The sequence below is a fragment of the Sabethes cyaneus genome, chromosome 1 (assembly GCF_943734655.1).
Source record: "Sabethes cyaneus chromosome 1, idSabCyanKW18_F2, whole genome shotgun sequence".
Taxonomy (NCBI): Eukaryota; Metazoa; Arthropoda; class Insecta; order Diptera; family Culicidae; genus Sabethes; species Sabethes cyaneus.
In genome coordinates this window covers 59,285,364-59,306,415 of record NC_071353.1, presented here as the reverse complement: position 1 = coordinate 59,306,415, position 21,052 = coordinate 59,285,364, and the positions used below count along the sequence as shown (strand labels likewise).

Sequence of the window (21,052 nt, the reverse complement as noted above, 5' to 3'; positions counted from 1 at the left end):
GCTCGCCGTCGATTGTTGAAAGTCTGAACAGTGAAATATTGTTTTTGATATATGCAAAAATCTAACACTTCTGTGAGTCCATATTTACAAATGCCACTACTGAAAAGATCGTGCATGCCATCAGCGCTTTTATTTTCGACGACATGAAATGAAGGTAAATCATTAAAGATGGACCTGCCTGCGATGCCAGTGTCACTCTGTTGGTTTATTTCAATATCTTCATCATAATCCGCTCTTCGGCGTATGCAATCAGCATGCTCCTTAACATCTAGTTTTAGTAGCTCCTTTGGTCTGCGGCAAAACCGACAATAAAACGTGGCATTAAATCCACTCGCAAACTGCAGCATCGTATGCATTCCTAAATTATCACCCTGAACTAAGCATAGTATTATTCTAACGTGTACTAATGTAACACCAACAAGTATTTGTATACCTTCCTCTTCCAACGATTTGAACACTTCTATAAATGCGACTAACAGTTTATTTATATCATTATCTTTAAAATCAACTTTCTTGATCATCCCTGCTACGAAAATATTTGAGAGTTTTGCGTTAAATTCGAGTGGAATGGTTGGAAAATTGTAGTAAATACCACAGACTGAATGTCTATTAGAATGGGAGCTCTGTGAATCATTTATTTCAAACTCGTCCGAATACAGCCAGAGTGGAATAATATTATCTCCGATGTATTTTTTACGTATTTGTTTCCATTTAGAGCCGTTTACATAGTTAATAATATCATCTGATTTTTCGAGTGTTGAAGTAAAGCTTAGTATTTTATTCAGGGTATCGTTTGATTCCAAGAACGCTTTGATTTGAAATCTGATAGGCATCATTATTACATAGCTTTTGTCGCTTTGAATTTCAATGTCATTTTCTATATCTATCATTTTGTAAATAGGATCTCCCTTTTCATTAAGTATTACTGTAGATGGTAATTCGAAACATTCCTTTTTCTTTAAAGAATTAAATAGTTTAAAATCAGAACCAATTGACTTAAACATTTCCTTCATTTTTAAAATATAGCTTTCATAAAAAAATGCGATTCAGCGTTAGGAGCTAACATGTTAAGATCTTGCAACTGATTAGCTATCTCTGTGAATATAAAACCTATTCCTCTCTGAATGTCATAAACATCTCTTCGAGTTATATTTGATTTTACATGTAAACTTAAGGTAAAAGCGGTAGCGGCTTCGTCCAATTGATTCAATTTATCAGGCGATGTATATCCTTGGCTTGGATTGGCTTCCATATTGATTCTTGGTTGCTTGAAACGGTTATCTTCTACTACTGCTTCCGTCGGGTCTTCGATGCTTAACGGTTCTGAACTACGTTTACTAATATTATTTTGATGTACGCTTGCTGAGCATGTATGTCCCAAAATATGTTTTTTGAATGGATACAGTTTAGAAAATAATTGAGTGCATGATGGTACAGTGCATCTATACTGATATGTAACAGGGACTCTGTGATGATCTTTCAAATGATCGAGGTATAAAGCAGCTATTTGAAAAGATGTTCCACATTGCTTAAACATGCAGTTAAACATGGTTTACCTCAACGGAGTTTTCAACTTGACTTAAAAAATTAATCAATCGGTTTACACTAGCATACGAGTCGTGATGTTCAATTCCGTAAATAAAGCAACTAATGAACTGCCAAATAAGTTTGGATAACTTAGAGTATGGCAAACCAAACAAGAATGTGATTTTAATTAATACGTCGATCGCTCTTGCAGCTGATGGCAGCTCAAAGCAGAAGTCTGGGTAGTACACAAAAAATCGTCCTGTTATGGCTCCTACACCTGCACCCACGGCAACTAGTTTCGGAGAAATCGGTAGTTTCCTATCCACATAGGATGTGTAAACGGATTCTAGTTTAGGAACGAGTTGTTCATAACAATCTGTTACGATACCGCATATATGGCAACACTGCCAACATCGCTTATGACGTTTATGTTGGTTAGAGGGTAAAAGAAGAGCGAAGATAAATAAAAAACGCCATCGCAAAAGTGTTCTGAAAAACAAATAGAAAGTGTTTCAAAGCTAATTCTGATTAATATCGACTCTTTACCATTTTCAACGTGCGAAATAGCACCGGGTTCGCGAAACAGCGCCTGATAAGTGGTAGAAGTTAGTGTTTTGAGTGGTAAGGAACAAGTTATGCAGTGAAATTAATGTATACCAAAATGTAAACAATACCTGTTTATACTTACCTGCAGATATAGCAACCATCGAAATACCATAGTAGCCTGGGATACTTACCTGTAAAGAATAATCAACGTAACCAACCGTAAATCCGTTGTAAGTAGCCCAAAACAAATAAAACAAAAGTGTAAAAAAGTATACTTACCAGATCGAACCTCTGCATTCGCAGCCGCGGAAATTACTAGTAGGGTAGCTCACCCCAAGTTGACCTTAGGCACAAAACGTATTGCCAAACCATAAATTGTAGCAAGCGTAGGATAGGAAGAAAGTGTTAGCGGAAAACGTAAAACCACTTCTTGTAAGTTAAATGTATATATTTTGAAAATTTGTTTTAATTTAAATATATTGCAGTTTGAGCATTACCGAAAAATAATCGGTTGCTACAAAAAACTGGTTCATATCCGAACACAATCTATAAATATAATTGTATCTTCCTGTGCTGTGCAAATTGTTGGTTTAAATTTAGAACTGACGACGATTGGTGGAATTATTGTGTTTAATCCAAGTAGAAGCGCAAGCAATCGGTTATCTGTAAAAAAAACGAAGAGCCAATTATGTAATTTGGTTCAATATAAACGTATCAGTACCTTGGTTTATATTGCTGCTAGTCAAGTATTTCAGTAACTTTTCAGCTGAAGGATCTCTTGCTCTTTTAGCGATGAAAGATGTTATGGCGGCCGTTAATGACTCTAACCTCTGTATTTCGTTGAAAGTTCTAGTGTTTAGCAATTTGTAATCAATATCCACCTGTCAGAAAAGAATTGATTTTATTCTAATCGAAATTTATGATTGATTATTCATAATAGGGTAATCAATGTGTTTTGAACCCCATCAGTAGCTGTACATAAAGTGGACACTTACTACAGCAAAACCAAATGGAAATGTCCAAATTATGTACAGCTACTAACAGGGTCCAAAATAGGTTGGTTACCGTAAATAAAAAACACGACTCAAAACATTTAAAATGTTTTTGTTAAATTGCTACTTACCAGTTGATATCCGTGAGAGTTCTTATACTGTGAGTATGTGGAAAACAGTTTGGGAAGTAACTTTTCGTTTCGAAGTAACGGTCGTCTGAGAAGAAAGCTGGATGTCCACTTGTCTAGCACAACGGACCACGGTTCGTGGTTCAAGGTTAACCATTCAGCGGCGTCAATAACAGTTGGATCGCTAGACGAGTTATTGACTTCAGTGGCAGCTTTAAAAAGTTTCATGTGTACATTTTCTCGAATCTCATTTTTTCTTTTCTTCTGCTTGAGATTCGAAACTTTATTAGCTATTTTTCCGCCGTGATTACGTCGTTGGCCACCTCTACAGATATAATAGTTTTCCTGCAAACACAAAAAAGTGAAAAAGGATGTTTATCATATTGTGTACGGATATTTGTTAGTAAGTTAGTAAGTAAGTTAGTAAGTAAGTACCTTACGTTCGAACTTGAACAAGCTTGTCACAGACAACGAATAACTTTCAAGATCTGCTGTACTTAATTTTTCCTTTTTTGTCAGATGATATCTGGCTATAGTTCCTGCTAATTGCAGCGGCTTTTCTTCGGACAATTCACCTATTTGCGCTTTTTGAATTATATCCTTACCTTCTTCGGTAGAATCAAGAAGTGCCAAGAGTATATTTGGTGTTAGGGTCTGACAACAATCGTTTGTAGGTTTAATCGTAGCAATTTCTTTGTTGTTGGATGTTTCTACATCACACAATAAATAACTTTGCGAACTGGTATCACTACCGGTGGTTAACTCCAGCCACTCGTCGTTTTGATCGTCACTTTCCTGCAATTCGACTTCACCGCTTTGAATGAGCGTTGTATTCTTCGTGAAATCTGCTATCTTGCTCTCTTGTGGACCATCCTCTACACGCTCGATGTCGACAGTGTCTCCTGTTAGGTGTAATTGCTGTAAAAGATATTTTTCCGAAAAAGACAGTTGAATGCTTACCTGTACATACATTACTCACAGTCTTCTGCTCGTATGTCAAAGCTTGTAAAATTTTTGTTTTCTGTAAAATATTGGCCGAGAAACATAACATGAATGAGTTATTTCATACTAATATAATAAAACCTTACATTTCTCTTTCTCCAGTTATCGATGTGCTCGAATATTTTGTCGCATTTCCAGTCAACGTTACTCTGTTCTAAATGCTTTTCAAAATCCTCTAGAGTAAACGTTTGTAGCTCGTACAGATGAATTCCACATCCTGAAAACAAAATTCGATTTTCTAGTATTGTTTTTATATGTGTTTAGTAAACTTACGTCGCAAAACTTCCAATGAATCCTCAGAAAACGCCAGATCCTCCAGTAAGGAATTTACTGTTTTCGCCATCTTGAAGAAACAAGAAACTGTCTAAACAGGCCCAAATTTTCACATCTGAAAATCACGTAACATTAATCTGCTAACACGTTATGTGCATTCATATGCAATATGGGTAAATACTATCAATACGTCACAATGAATTTCATGTGTTTTCACATGATGCTTATTGGATACACATAATATGAATTAGTTCTGGATAGAAGTGAAGCTATGTGAATTTTCCGATATATATTAGATGATTAATTGGTTCAGTGTATATAGTCACTCTACCATATATGTGTGCGTTACCGGTTACCGCAGATGGTGCTTGGTCCATGACGTTTGTACTGTCATGGACCAAACGACGTGTGATTGATTTCAAGCCAGGGGATTCGCAACTCTATTTTTATCTGCTGCAGTTGACAGAAACTCAAACCCAAACACGCAGCGCAATTGTCGTTTGTATTGTTGTGATCCCGATAATGCATTTACCGTGGACGCACCATACTTGACGCGGGTCCAAAGTTGACGCACTTTTCAGAAATTTTCTATAATAACTTATCTTGACTATTAATATTTCGCAAAAGTGTACCTTTGACACTTTGTTTACACTTATGAAACGCATTCATGCCATAAAAAGCTTTTGATTGGTCATTTATAATTGTAAATAAAAAATAAACAGAAAGGGTGTTTGTCAAATGCGCCATTTTTTTCCTACCTTAGCACAAACGCTAAAGAAACACTCAACTACGTTTTATATTTTTTAACGCGTAAAAGTGCGTTTTTGTTCTAATATCTTCGAAAACTGTTAAAACTTAAGTATTATTAATATATTGTATACGTTATTCGAACTGTAAAAGCTTTTTAGCTTATTTCTGGACAAAAATGTTTTGCGTCAAATTAGGCTCTTAGTGTTCCTTATTATTTACAGAGTAAGATATAAAAAGTATGTCATCTATTCCGACACTAAATATCTCGTAAGTCACCAAGAAAGATATTTGTTCAACAGTTTACCGTCCCATTAGGTGTTACAGAGGCCACAGTTCGTCGGAAAAAGCTGCAGAAAACACTTTCCCAGGGCAAACATATGGTTTTAGCGTTGGAGAGGAGGTCCTATAAACTGTAAATGACTTGTTTTGCTTATGCGTAAAATCAAGTTCCCCAAACGGGTAGGGCAATCAAAAATATTGGTTTAGGTTAAATTAGGACACTTTTTTCGTTTGTCTGACCGATCCAACCCCGCAGTTTACCGGTAAGTGACTAATTTAGTTTTTCCTGCGACACCCTGAATCTTGATACTTTCCTAGCTGTCATTCAAAACAATGTATAACTGTTTTAGGAAAGTCATTTCCAGAATTTTCATTGTTAAACACAAATTATGCCAGATTTTTGAATAGCCTGGTTGTGTTTGCAATATAAACATATCGGCTGAGGGCTGTCCCAATTCTCCCAACGTTTTCGCAAAAACTGGGGTGAAATATATCCACACAAATAACGAAAACCTTGTGTAACTATTTAAAATAATGCGCAGTTATCTAAAATACAAAATACATCGTCGTTTTTGTTAAATTATACTAATTTTTCAAGTGCGTCAAATAAGGAACATTTCGCGTCAAATAAGGCACGTTGCAAAATTCATGCGTCAATTTAGGAACCCCGAGCGTCTCACAAAAACTTGACAAAATATAAAGAATTCAATGCATATTTACTGTTTGTTTATTTTTTACATATTCTTTGCTAGTCTAACTATTACTGTGCAAAACCTTGACTTTATTGGCCAAACCGTCATTTTGTAATTAATGTTTAAAATTGAAAATTTCTTAACCGCGTCAAATTTGGTGCTTGCACGGTATCTGATTTTTAGCGTAAATAAAACAAACTAAGAAACTTTTCGAAAGCTACATATGCAGGCAAGAGCAGCAAATCGGTGAGAAAAAAGTAGCAAGAGCGGCATTGAAAATTATGGTCACCTGCCTGCCCCTTCACATATGAGTTTCACAATTCCTTACCGATAGATCCCCCTGTCCAAAACAATACAGATGAGAGTAACAGAAATGATAACAATAGTGGAGATGGTTATAATTGTAACACCAAAACCAAAAACAATAATAATATTGAAGTAATAACACAGGAAACAGCTATTGAGTCTAATTTCCTGCTTATTAATAATTGTAAGTTGACTGCATATACCTGGAGAGAATTCCGTCTCATCATAGAACACTCAAACATATATTCATGCATACCTATACGCTGTCAGGAAAAACACGATCTTTTAGCGTGATAATAGAGATTGCTGACATTTACCGTACGCACGCTTCGCTGCGTATACGTATACGCGGGTTGTTTGCATCTCCAAATTTTTTTTCGCTGCGAAAATTTTTTCACGATGCACACAAACCACTAATACAGCGCATTTTAGCAATCCTTATTGCTTAAAGCTGTAATTACACGGTGTCAAAAAAAATCAATATATTTTTTGAAGTAGGACTACTTCTTTGATTTCTATATTGGGGTGCACTTTAGAAAAACGAAAAGGGAACATGTAACGAAAAGTGGTTATGGTTTGCACGCTTATAACTCAGTCATCCGTCAACAGATTCTAGAGATATCGGTATCAATCGATTGGAAATTTTTCAAAAAATCCATAACAATACAATAGATTCCAAGTTTCTCAAACAGACGTTTAATAATTGAGAAAATATTAGACGTATATTCATTATTTCATTATTTTCATGTTTTTGCCTTCCCACGCCAATGCTTCCCTAGCACAGATGACAGAAATATATACGAGATGATCTATGGGTTAAGCTGACCTTTGATTGTATTTAATTTACGCTCTATAGAATCCGCTCGAAAATTGTTGAGCTTCTTGGGTGCTGCTTGCTCGGAATAAGGCATCGAAGACATTCAAATTCCCCAAGCAAGACGCCAACAAACCGAAGAAGCCACCGACTCGCCCGCCAGCGAACGATATGGTTTTTGCTGCTATCAATACCCAGTAAAATCAATGGATCCTCGCTGCAAGCCGTTAGAAGTAAATCGCCGCTAGCCACAATTGTGACGTTCCAAGGTTGGACACATTTGTGAAAAAGGTTTTGAAATTAGCTGGTCGAAAAGCTGGTCCAAACAAAAAGAACAGGCGCTTCCGATTTGTTCAAGGTTGATAAAACGGACGAAAACAATATCTTTGCTAACTGCTGCAAAGGCGGCTCCGATTAAAGCTGTACTACTGGAGTAAATATGCGGGTGCCCTCGAATAAAAATCTACTAAGCCAATTAAAACCGTAGCAAAGGCACCGAAAGCCCCAGTTAAAGGAAGTCGTTCCAGCGGAGAAGGTGCCCGAAAAAAACTGTTGCCTAGATGTAAATTTCCTTGATTTGCATTGCTAATATCTGTTAGAAAACAATCAGTTCTTTTAAGAACTACTGAATAAAAGTATACGAAGCAGTTAAATTGATTTTTCTCACATTTTAAAGTGATGTTGGCAGTTTAGTATAAGCGTTCGAAGTATGAGCCCGTCAGAAATTACATGTTTAAACTGTATTAAGACGAAACCTTCCGAAGAATATTTCTGAACAAAATTGTTCATATACCTACACATGCAAAATAATACGAATTTAAGATTCTTCCTAAAAACATGAAACGAGTAAGCCACATTATCTGGCAAAAGAAAACTGCGCCACTTCGTAATTCAAGACTAAGCGTTTAGTGAGAAAATCGAATTGCATCTTCATTTATATATTAGGCCCTAAAAAGGGCTAATTGTTGTATAGTTACAGAAGCCTGACCAGATACATTTACTATAGGCCGGTACCGGTATACTTTGGTACCTTCCGAGACGGCGCGCTTGGCAAACTCACCCGGCACAACCACACACAACTGTGAGTGCACGTCTGCCATGCCCGTTGCCGTGCCATCCCTGTCGGCATTAAATGAAAGAAAATAGCGTTGCTCTCCTAGTGACGTGGCTTCGTCTTCTTTTTCCTATCGCGCTTTGCGGCCTTTCCACTGGTTTTCGGTGTCATGAAGACGATGCTTCATATTAGGTTGCTTTTGCAGAAACTGGTAGCTCTTTATTAAGGAAGCACCGGACACCGGTTTTGTTCAAACAATGTACGGAGTACGGTAAAGAATCTGACTAAAGAAAAGACACTGGAGCTCAGTCACTCGCGGCCTCCTGTCATCATTAAACCTGATTTGCTCAACGATGATTGTTGTGCGTGACTCTGTTCAAAGTTGCTAGGAAAAGGTCGAACAATATTTTTTCGAGTTCAACATTTAGGCGATTTTATGAACTGTACGATACAAATTTGATTGCCTGGTGTTTTCGTTAGGCAGCACGGATTGATTTCGTGATGATACGATGATATTTGTTGCTGTTTGCTTGCAGTCAATATTTTCTCCCGCGTTAATCGACTGATACTCCACAAGTTTTCGAGCAAAGATTCAGAAGGCTTCATCGAGATTCATGCGCACTTGGTTTCGACGAACTGAAAATGAGCTCCAGTGTCATTTCTTTAGTCAGATTCTTTAGAGTACGGTTTCGTTGTACCGCCTTTCTTTCGTGTCTATGATTCTCTGCCCTACGTTGATCCGCCTTTGTTACAACTTGCTGCCGTTTGCTCTGGTATATAATCAGAAGCCGGCGAACGGCATCATTTTCGCATTGGCATCGGTACGGTGCAGAACAGACAGAGAGTTGCGATTATACCTCCCTCACTGGACTCGGCAAACTGGCAAAACGCAGCGCAGCGGCAGCAGCAGCGGATCATTGTTTGGTGTAAAGTGCGCCGAACGCATTGGTACCGGAGCATCGATCTGTTATCTGCTATATTAGAATATTTGGTTGCGGGAGCGGAAGAGCTTGAATCAATGAAAAATGCTCTGTCCGGTAACCATTGTCACCATTGCCCTGGGAGGTGTTCTTTCAAACATTCAAGCCATTCTTCTGGACGGATTTTCAACCACATAATTTACCACAACCCGTCCTTTTTAGGACGAACGAATTTGTTTATGAAGAGATGAAAATTTTCTGTATACTAAATTTCCAAATGTCGCCGATTCTTTAAATCATGAAGAATTTCTTCTGATTTGATCTATAAAACGTTTAATATGTGGTGACTCACCATGCGGTCTTCTAACTCATGACGTTGCTTTAATTTTATTTTTGCTAAAAATTTTTGCCTTCCCACGCCAATGCTTCCCTAACACGGATGACAGAAATATATAGGAGAAGAGCTATGGATTAAATTCCCTTTGAATCAAAGGTTGATTGTACTTAATTTACGCTCTAGAATCCGCTCGAAAATCGTTGAGCTTCAGCTGTTGCTACTTCCTCGGAATAAGGCAACGAAGACATCCAAATTCACTAAGCGAGACGCCAATAAACCGAAGAGTCAACGGATCCTTGCAACGAGGAGAAGTATAGAAGTATATCGCCGCCAGCTACAATTGTGACGTTTCAGGGTTGGACACATTCGTGAAAAAGGCTTTGAAGTTAGTTTTCAACAAGAGAAAGCTGGTCCAAACCATAGTAAAGGCATCGAAAGAAGTTCTAACGGAGAATGCGGTCCGAAAAAAGCTGCTGCCAAGCAGTAAATTTCTTCGATTCGTATTATTAACCGCTGGTAGAAAACAATCAGTTCTTTTAAGAACTACTGAATAAGTATATGAAGCAGTTGAATTGATTTCGCGAACGGCATCATTTCGCGTTGTTTGGGTTGCAAATAATAATGAGAGTTACGATTTTATCTCCCTTTCCGGACACGGCAAAGGTGGTAAAACTCGGCAGCAGCCGGTTATTGTTTGGTGTGGAGTGTAAATTACGCCGACCGTGTTGGATTCGAAACATCGATCTATTATTGTCAATTGCAAGGAAAATTGTCCAATCAATAAGTGCGCAATCGCTCATAAAAGTGTTATTTTAGCTTAAATCGTTTCGGTCTCTTCGGCGCACTTATTGCTTGGAGGATAACGAAAAAGTGCGCCGAAGATACCGAAATGATTTAATGCAAAATAGCACTTTTATGAGCGATATCGCACTTTGGATGGTACAATTTTACTTGCAATTGACAATAAGCTGCTATAATAGAATATTAAATAAGCTAGAAAACCCAAATTTTGGTCGCGGAAGCAGAAGGGCTTAAATTGGTGGGAAATGCTCTGTCCGGTTGTTACGATTGGGAGACGAATGGCTCTACATTCGTAGTCCTACTTCAAGCCTGCGCCCGTGCCACTAGGCATGGACCCTTATACTTTTATAATATAGATAGAAAGTGTGTGTGTGTGCGTGTGTGGGTGTGGGTGTGGGTGTGGGTGTGGGTGTGGGTGTGGGTGTGGGTGTGGGTGTGGGTGTGGGTGTGGGTGGGTGTGGGTGTGGGTGTGGGTGTGGGTGTGGGTGTGGGTGTGGGTGTGGGTGTGTGGGTGTGGGTGTGTGGGTGTGGGTGTGGGTGTGGGTGTGGGTGTGGGTGTGGGGGGTGTGGGTGTGGGTGTGGGTGTGGGTCTGGGTGTGGGTGTGGGTCTGGGTGTGGGTGTGGGTGTGGGTGTGGGTGTGGGTGTGGGTGTGGGTGTGGGTGTGGGTGTGGGTGTGAGTCTGGGTGTGGGTGTGGGTGTGGGTGTGGGTGTGGGTGTGGGTGTGGGTGTGGGTGTGGGTGTGGGTGTAGGTGTAGGTGTGGGTGTGGGTGTGGGTGTGGGTGTGGGTGTGGGTGTGGGTGTGGGTGTGGGTGTGGGTGTGGGTGTGGGTGTGGGTGTGGGTGTGTGTGTGTGTGTGTGTGTGTGTGTGTGTGTGTGTGTGTGTGTGTGTGTGTGTGTGTGTGTGTGTGTGTGTGTGTGTGTGTGTGTGTGTGTGTGTGTGTGTGTGTGTGTGTGTGTGTGCGTGTGTGTGTGTGTGTGTGTGTGTGTGTGTGTGTGTGTGTGTGTGTGTGTGTGTGTGTGTGTGTGTGTGTGTGTGTGTGTGTGTGTGTGTGTGTGTGCTATTGATTGGATTAGCACCATTTTTGGTTAGGCCAAGCCATTCGATGTCAAGAGACTTTAGCATGGGTTTATTCTCAGGCCTCTAATTTACCCTTCCTTCATGCTGAACTCTATATTTACCCTCTGAAACCTCTTGACAGTGCAAATGTCCCTCCTATAGTTAAGTGTATTGGTCAGAGGTACGAATGAGTCTTCGCCAGGGACGGCTATAACATGGGGCAGTATTGGTAGCGAGGTATAGTAGATGGGTAAAGTAGATCAGGCTTTGAAGGAAGGGTAAACCCCAACACACAAGCACGCATAAAATTTAATAAGCAGCATATCGCTCACTCAATAGCGATTATAGCAAAAAGAAATGCAGTGCAGGTCATACAGCAAACACCCGGGCGATATCACAATAGATCAACTATACTGGTCGCAGTGGTGAGTCCACACATGGAAAAAAATATTTAACAGCTATGCAAAGTTTCAGCTACATCAAAAATGACAAATTAAAATCGATTTGCGAAACTCCGTGGAATCACTCCGTTATATTTCAAATGCCAGTAGTTCGGTAGACTTTAATTGTCTCTCAGAGACACGATAGCGTGATTTATGGATTTTGAACATGCGTTACGCAGACTCTATATTGGACATTTCCATTTGATTTTGCCGTAAATGTCCAAAATAAAGTACGCGTACGCCTGTCCAAAATAGATAAATCACCTTAATCTAAACTGATTATGGTAGATCTTTGATTGGTTGGTATTTCTTGTAGTGGATAACAGATACTTGTCTGGAAAGTCAGAGATCGCTTTCTAGTAGTGAACAGACAGCAACGGTATTAATGGAAAGAGCTATACCTGGAAGAATCTCAAATATGAGTAAACGAGTAGAGTAAGGAGGGGTAAAAGTGCGATGCGGGTAAAAGTGCGATTCAATGATTTATCGGTGCAGATTCCGAGTAAATTTTCTACATTAGCATGGATGGGTGACTACTTTGACAGCTTGAATCTAACGTAAACTTTGGTTGCTTACGAAGCATAGTTGCTGAGTTATGTGCAAATGTTATTTTAGGGCGTTATTTAGGCCACTCACATATTTGTTTTGAAAATACGGCGAAAATAATTTACAAAATATATTTCGCTTTTCCGTAATTTAATCTAACTTCGTCAAGCGCCTAGCGGGGTAAAAGTTCGATTCTCGGACGGGGCAAAAGTGCGATTCATGGACGAGGCAAAAATGTATAGCTAAGGTCTCGTTCAAATATTACGTAACGCAGCAGGGAGTGGGGGTTCCTTAAATTTCTGTTACAGACTGTTATGCAAATTTTACGGGGAGGGGGCCTTGAGCGATAATGTTACGCGTAACATTATATATAAAAATGCCGAAAAAATAAACTTTTCATATAATATATATAAATTTATACAAAAACTTATTACCTGACATTTGTGAGCTAAATTTAAATAAGTTACTGTAATGTAATCATCAGCAGAGCGATCGAGTATAAGCTGTATAAGTTACGCGTTACGGGTGTGGGTGGGGGTGTAAGAAACAATTGTTACAAATTGTTACGAGAGGGTGGGGGGTTCGCGAAAATGGCGTTTTTGGCGTTATGTAATATTTGAACGGATCCTAATTATATACAGCTTTAGGCACTATATTACAGATACTAGAAATGAAAGATCTACAGAAGACTGTGTGCTCTACAGATGTTGGCCGAAGAAAATCAATGTGTTTCCGCTGATGAAACTTTTGCCCCGCGGTATTCGCACTTTTGCCCCGCTAGTGGGGTAAAAGTGCGAAACGGCACGTGATCAGAAGAATGAAGAATTTATTTTACAAAACACTATTACTGCAGATGATTTATAGTTGAATGTGAGTTACTGCATCACTATAAAATATATTATGTTGTTGTCCTTCTTTATATCTCACGAAAATTTATGACAACTTCAAACATCGCACTTATGCCCCGCCCTACTCTATAGAACACAAAATGTTTACTTCCGAAATTGTTTGCCCACAAAAATATTCACTGTACAAAATTTGTGGAACACAAGATTTCCACTACAAAAATATTTCGCGTATGCTTATACCGTGGCCACCACTGGTCTAGGTGGTACATTTCGTTATCAAAACTTGACCTTCTGTTTTATACGACAGACTTCGCACCCAGCTGTTATGGTACAGGACAATTGCAGGGCCAGTTGCTACGATCCTATTGACTCTAATAGCCTCTCCTAGCCGGGATTCGAACATACGACGACTGGCTTATTAGGCCAGCATCATACCTTGAGGCCAACTGGGAGGCCAAGCAATGCAGTACTGGAAATAATGTATGTATGTATGTATGTATGTATGGGGGTAGCCACCATCACCTCAAGGGTTTCCCATTGTATGCAAGTAAAATTATTGCAGAATCGAATTTATCTACCTAGCAACTTTCATGTCAATGCTGTTCGTGAAGGACCAAAAGGGGTTGGGTGGATCTATAAGCAATATCACTTATATGATTCCACGGGAATATCAGACACTCCTTCCAGCATAGATTTCCGGTTTCTAGATACATAACTTCGCCGTGCAAACTTATCTTGCGTGATGATTTGTGTGCTAGAAGGGTGCGTGAAAATCCTCTCCGACCTTATATGACTTGGACTGGTTACCACATCCCTCATCCAGTCTTCGATTCATTCGATCCCCTGATGCTCTTTCCCCTTTACGATAATGATGATATATGGCAATGTAATAAAATATGTGTTATATGAATATACATTATATGAAGATATATAGGTAGACAAAAACAGAACAATCTCACCAGCAGACCTTTGAATGGCCTATGGTCTATGGAGTAGGTCAAACTGAAGACTGTAATATATACAGCTATAATATGCTGGTATTAAAAATGGAAATTTGTCTGAAGAATAACAATTATATGTGCAACGTTTACACAGTATTATGTAGCACGAGCACATAAAAGCTTTTCTAATATTAACTGTTTATTTTTTCAGGAAGCCCTGAAGGACCTCATTTTTATTTTGACCCATCGTTACAATGCACTGATTTTGGAATGTGCGGTTCAAGGTGATGATATAGAAATTATCACTAAAGCACACGGCAATGTGGCGGATCGCGTTGGCAAACCGGCAGAGACAGGAATTTTAGCAGTCATTGACCCGAAAGCACGTGTTATTGGTATGCGATTATACGAGGGCCTGTTTAAAATTATCCCGCTGGATAGGGATACACATGAACTAAAGGCAACCAGCTTACGAATGGCAGAGATGCACGTGCAGGATGTGGAATTTTTATATGGAACGCAGCATCCGACGCTTATTGTAATCCATCAGGATTTAAACGGGCGGCACATTAAAACACACGAAATCAACTTGAAGGATAAAGATTTCACGAAAATTGCCTGGAAGCAAGATAATGTTGAAACCGAGGCTACAATGTTGATACCAGTTCCAACTCCGCTCGGGGGAGCGATTGTCATTGGGCAGGAATCTGTAGTGTATCATGATGGTGATAGCTATGTCGCCGTAGCTCCAGCTATTATTAAGCAAAGTACCATCAACTGCTATGCTAGAGTTGACAGTAAAGGTTTTAGATATCTGCTAGGTAAAATAAAATTACAATTATAGGTTAGTTAGTGTTGTTTGATTGCTTTTTCATTTTAGGAAATATGATCGGAAATCTATTCATGATGTTTTTGGAGACAGAAGAGAATGGTAAAGGTCAGGTTAGTGTAAAGGATATAAAGGTAGAGCTGCTGGGTGAAATCACTATACCGGAGTGTATTACCTACTTGGATAATGGAGTGCTTTTTATTGGTTCTCGACATGGTGATTCGCAACTTGTAAAACTTAATACCACTGCAGGAGAAAACGGAGCTTATGTAACTGTTATGGAGACTTTTACAAATCTTGCTCCAATCATAGATATGTGCATAGTCGATCTTGAAAGGCAAGGTCAAGGACAAATGATAACTTGCTCTGGAAGTTATAAGGAAGGATCATTACGCATAATTCGAAATGGAATCGGTATTCAAGAACATGCTTGTATAGATTTACCGGGTATTAAAGGAATGTGGGCTTTGCGTGTTGGTATCGACGACAGCCCTTTTGATAATACACTAGTTCTATCTTTCGTTGGTCATACCCGAATTTTAACTCTCTCCGGAGAAGAAGTAGAAGAAACCGAGATTCCTGGTTTCATGAGCGATCAGCAAACTTTTTACTGCGCCAATGTGGACTACGGCCAAATTATTCAAGTTACTCCGCTTACAGCTCGGTTGATTCAGTGCGACAACAAATCTATGATTTGTGAATGGAAACCTCCCGATGATAAAAGAATTGGTGTTGTCGCTTGCAATTCCTGCCAATTGGTGTGCGCAACTGCACGTGACATATATTATATCGAAATCGAAGCAGGAAAACTATTACATAGAAGGTATGGTTTTAATTCATAGTAAAAATATTTTTATTTATCAAAATATATGTTTCAGTACTGTTACTTTAGATTACGAAGTAGCCTGTCTGGATATATCTCCATTAGATGAAAATGCAACGCGTTCAGAGTTAGTGGCTGTTGGCTTGTGGACTGATATTTCCGCTTGCATTTTACGATTACCTAAGCTTGAATTCGTACATACGGAGAAACTGGGAGGAGGTATGAATCAACACTCAATATTAAAAATTTGCATGATTCCTAACACTTTAAAATATTGGCAGAGATAATCCCACGTTCAATTTTGATGGCCTGTTTTGAGGGTATTGTCTACTTACTGTGTGCTTTGGGTGACGGTTCCATGTTTTATTTCGTGTTGGATAAACATACAAACCGGTTAACTGACCAAAAAAAGGTTACACTTGGTACCCAACCAACAATTCTCAAGACGTTTCGTTCGTTATCAACGACAAATGTGTTCGCTTGTTCAGACCGTCCTACAGTCATCTACAGCTCAAATCATAAACTGGTGTTTTCAAATGTTAACCTAAAGGAGGTTAATCACATGTGCTCGCTAAATGCCGAAGCCTATCAAGACAGTCTGGCACTTGCTACAAAGAACTCAGTGATACTTGGGACGATTGATGAAATCCAGAAACTTCATATTCGCACCGTACCACTTGGAGAATCGCCACGTAGAATCGCGTACCAGGAAGCTTCTCAGACGTTTGGAGTCATCACAGTACGAATGGATATTCAAGATTCTAGTGGATTAACTCCATCGCGACAGAGCGCTTCGACACAAACATCAAATGTGACATCGTCGAGTAATATGGGTCTTTTAAAACCGGGTGCCAGTAATACCGAATTCGGTCAGGAGGTGGAAGTGCATAATTTGCTTATCATAGACCAAAACACATTTGAAGTATTGCATGCACATCAGTTCATGCAAACGGAGTACGCGATGTCATTGATTTCTGCTAAATTGGGAAATGACCCAAATACTTACTACATTGTGGGCACAGCGTTAGTAAATCCAGAAGAGCCGGAACCGAAAGTAGGAAGAATCATTATATATCATTATGCAGACGGAGCACTAACACAAGTTAGTGAAAAGGAAATCAAGGGCGCCTGCTACTCCTTAGTAGAGTTTAATGGTCGAGTTTTGGCCAGTATCAACTCTACAGTACGTCTTTACGAATGGACTGACGACAAAGATTTGCGACTTGAATGCAGCCATTTTAACAATGTCTTAGCATTATACTGCAAGACTAAGGGTTAGCATTCTAATCAACTATTTTACTATTCTTTTATACTGACTTATATTCTACCCTAATAGGTGATTTCATCTTGGTTGGTGACCTGATGCGTTCCATCACCCTGTTGCAGTATAAGCAGATGGAGGGTAGTTTCGAGGAGATTGCACGTGATTATCAGCCTAATTGGATGACGGCAGTAGAAATTTTAGACGATGATGCTTTTCTTGGGGCTGATAATAGTAACAATCTTTTTGTTTGCTTGAAGGATGGGTAAGCAATTATTTTTCAAACTAAATGTTGGTTTTTCTATCGAATGAATTTTTTCGACAGTAACACAAAAATCAAAAGCAACACTTAACACCAAACATACCGACTGAATTCCAAGAATATTTTTTGCTAACAGACCGAAATTGCCGCGGTTGTCGATAGATTAGCGTTAATATTTTTCTCGATAAAAAGATAAATAGTAGAGCAATAAACTTTGCATTATGTTTTAAATATTTTTTCTAATGAAAATTGTTAAGCGGCACAGTGCTATAACACTGAAAATGAATGAAAATAAACCAAAAAAGCTGTGGGGGCTCCGTAGCTGCAAGGTTATCGAGTCTGCTTTGACAAGCGAGTGGTCGTGGGTTCGAATCTTAGTAGAATCAAGCCATTCGATGTCAGGTGACTTTAGCATGGGTTTATTCTCAGGGCCCTCCATTTACCGTTCCTTCATGTTGAATTCTATATTTTACCCTCTGACGCCTCTTGACATTGCAAATGTCCCTCCTATAATTAAGTGTACTGTACTGGTCAGATGTACGAATGAGAGTCCTCGCTAGAAACGGCTATAATATATGATAGTACTGGCAGCGAGGAATAATTGGGTAAAGAGTAGATCAAGCTTTTGAAGGAGAGAAAGGTAAACCCCAATACACACAAGCACGCATAAAATTTAATAAGCATATCGCTCATTCAATAGCGATAAACAGCAAAAATAAATGAAGTTGCAAGGTCTTACAGCAAAAACACCCGGGCGATACCACAATAGATCAACTATACTGGTCGCAGCACATGAAAAAAGAAAACCAAAAAAGCAAGGGGTCGCCTACGCCTACGAGTAAAACAGGCGGCTTCATTAATGTCTGTTTGTTTGTTAGTAATGTCTGATCGAAGTTTGAAGAATCGAAGAACTTTAGTTTATTTTAAGTCGGATTGATTAATTATGGTATAACGTCGTCTCGACTAGAACCTACTATCAGGAAAATGGGCAATGGTGTACGAGAATACAGCATTTAGAGAAAAAAATGTGATACTAACTATTATCTTTATTGTCCATTTCAATTCACAGTGCGGCAACCACAGATGATGAGCGTCAACAAATGCCGGAAGTAGCCCAATTTCATTTGGGTGATATGGTGAACGTATTTCGCCATGGATCTCTCGTCATGCAAAATATCGGTGAAAGAACGACGCCAACTACTGGATGTGTATTGTTTGGTACAGTGAGTGGCGCGATTGGTCTTGTTACTCAGATTCCACCTGATTATTATGAGTTCTTACGAAAGTTACAAGAAAATCTGACTCTAACGATAAAATCAGTAGGAAAAATTGATCATTCCTACTGGCGCAGTTTCCACACGGAAATGAAGACAGAGAGATGCGAAGGATTTATTGACGGTGACTTAGTGGAAAGTTTTCTCGATCTCAGTCGGGAAAAAATGCACGAGGCAGCAATCAGTCTGCAGATTGACGTAGATGGATCTAAGAAGAAAGCTTCCGTAGATGACATAATTAAGATCGTGGAGGACCTTACGAGGATACACTAGATTCTATTCACTTTGAAGTCGATGTTTTGACAGTAGCGAACTGAGTTCTATAATAGATCGTTTCGATTAATTGCGAATTTTGCACAACATCGCTTCATTTGGATAACAATGCTAAGGTCTATTTCTAAACGATGAAACGAACCTTGTTGTCGCGTTCAGGGTAAGCTCAAGCGTTCTTTTCTTTGATTATAAAATATTATTTCCTTTTTGAGAGATAATTAAAAAACAAAGCTAGTGAACTTTAACGGCAAATGTTAGTTGCAGTAGAATATGTAATCCGAACTGCTCCTGTTATTATGTAAGCATTTTTCTGTAGATAGCAAAGCAAAGCAAAGCCTAGGTGCTACATTCCGTTATCGAAACTTGACCTTCTATCTGTTCTGTTGACAGACTTCGCAGCCAGCTGTTAGAGTACAGGATAATTGCAGGGCCAGTTGCTACGATCCTATTGACTCTAACAGCCTCTCTCAGTCGAGATTCGAACATACGATAACTGGTTTATTAGGACAGCGTCATACCTCGTAGCTAACTGGGAGGCAGTTGTTTCAGTTTCTGTAGATAGATTGCCATTTTTCGTAGCATGTGGTATTTTTGAAAGCCAACGTCTTCAGATTCCGATGATTCCGAGTCTTCAGAACCTTCAAAAACCAACGGTTTTCTTCCACTTCGATGATATTCTCAGTAGTCGCCATGAAATACTGGTAAAATTAATTCAATTGCTGAAATGACTGGAGATTGACTAAAATTAATTATTTTGTTAGAAAAGATCAAAATTGTGCATAAACTAATTACGAAGCAGTTCATTATGTGACACATCGATTAAGTAATTCCTAGACACTACTCGTGGTGCGCTGCGGTACTTTTGGTTGTCGTAAGCAGACAGAGAAGGTGGAACACGCGCTGTGTGATTTCCGGCTACCTAGGGCCCTATTCTCACAGTCACCTCACCTAAATTTTTCAGGTGAGGTGACAATTTGCGATTCTCACAGTCACCTAGGTGACCCAGCTCACCTGGGTGACTGTACAAATCAAACGGGGAGCCGTTAGGTGAGGTGAGGTGACTGTGAGAATAGGGCCCCTAACCATGCAGGGTCCTATTCTCACAGTCACCTCACCTCACCTCACCTCACCTCACCTCACCTCACTTCTCTCACCCGACCTATTCTCACAGTCACCTTCACCTCACCCTACAGACCCCATTTGAAATATACAGTCACCCAGGTGAGCGGAGTCACCTAAGTGACTCTGAGAATCGCAAATTGTGTTCTCAGCTAAAAAAATTTAGGTGAGGTGACTGCGAGAATAGGAGGCCCTGCATCGTTTTCAGTTGTGGCGAGGCAAGTCGACTTAATAAAATTCTGTCAAAATCGAAAGATTATCAGGTTAATCACATTCGAAGTGCGAACGGCGAATACTGTTCGAATGACAATGAAATTCTGGAAAGTCTCTTTTATTGTCACTTTCCAGGTTGTGTGGAACCTGAAGCTCGAAACGATCCAGAAATTGTTTTAGGTGGCTTAGACTCATGGGCTTTCGCTCGGAGACTTGTCACAATTGAAATGATTGAGTGGGCCGTGAACAGCTTCTCTCCATACAAATCTCTTGGAACAGATGGAATATACCCTATTCTACTGCAGAAAGCTTTCGAACACATTCTGAAAAGGATATTTGTGTGTAGTATAGCTATTGGGTACATCCCAACTCAATGGCGTGAAATAACACCATTAAGTTTATTCCTAAAGGCGCGACATATGAGCAAGTAAAAAGTCAGTCTAACGTCTTTCTTGCTTAAATCACTTGAGCGGATTGTTGACCACCATATCCGCGAAACAAGCTTAGTAGAAGCTCCTCTTCATTCAGCACAACATGTTTGTCAAAGTGGCAAGTCTACAACCACTTCATTACGTGTTGTGGTGAATAAAATTGAGGTTGGTTTTTCACGAAAGGAATCTTGCTTAGGAACTTTTTTGGATATTGAAGACGCGTTTGATAACGTATCATAATGTGCCTTCAATAATCATGAAGTGGATAGAACAAATGCTTAGTAACTGTTGTGACCTCCGAACATTTGTT

At 39.4% G+C, this 21,052-nt stretch overlaps 1 protein-coding gene across 1 annotated transcript in view; it reads left to right on the top strand.

Moving 5' to 3' along the window:
* LOC128734472 (DNA damage-binding protein 1) overlaps window positions 1-19,220 on the top strand; it is a 28,119-nt gene extending 8,899 nt beyond the window's left edge. Inside the window, exons 3-8 of the mRNA XM_053829095.1 lie at window positions 14,469-15,078; window positions 15,138-15,909; window positions 15,965-16,128; window positions 16,191-17,183; window positions 17,246-17,435; window positions 18,502-19,220. Of these exons, the coding sequence (XP_053685070.1) occupies window positions 14,469-15,078; window positions 15,138-15,909; window positions 15,965-16,128; window positions 16,191-17,183; window positions 17,246-17,435; window positions 18,502-18,979 (3,207 nt within the window). The 3' untranslated portion in view covers window positions 18,980-19,220. The remainder of the gene's footprint in view (window positions 1-14,468; window positions 15,079-15,137; window positions 15,910-15,964; window positions 16,129-16,190; window positions 17,184-17,245; window positions 17,436-18,501) is intronic.
* Window positions 19,221-21,052: the final 1,832 nt, after the last annotated feature.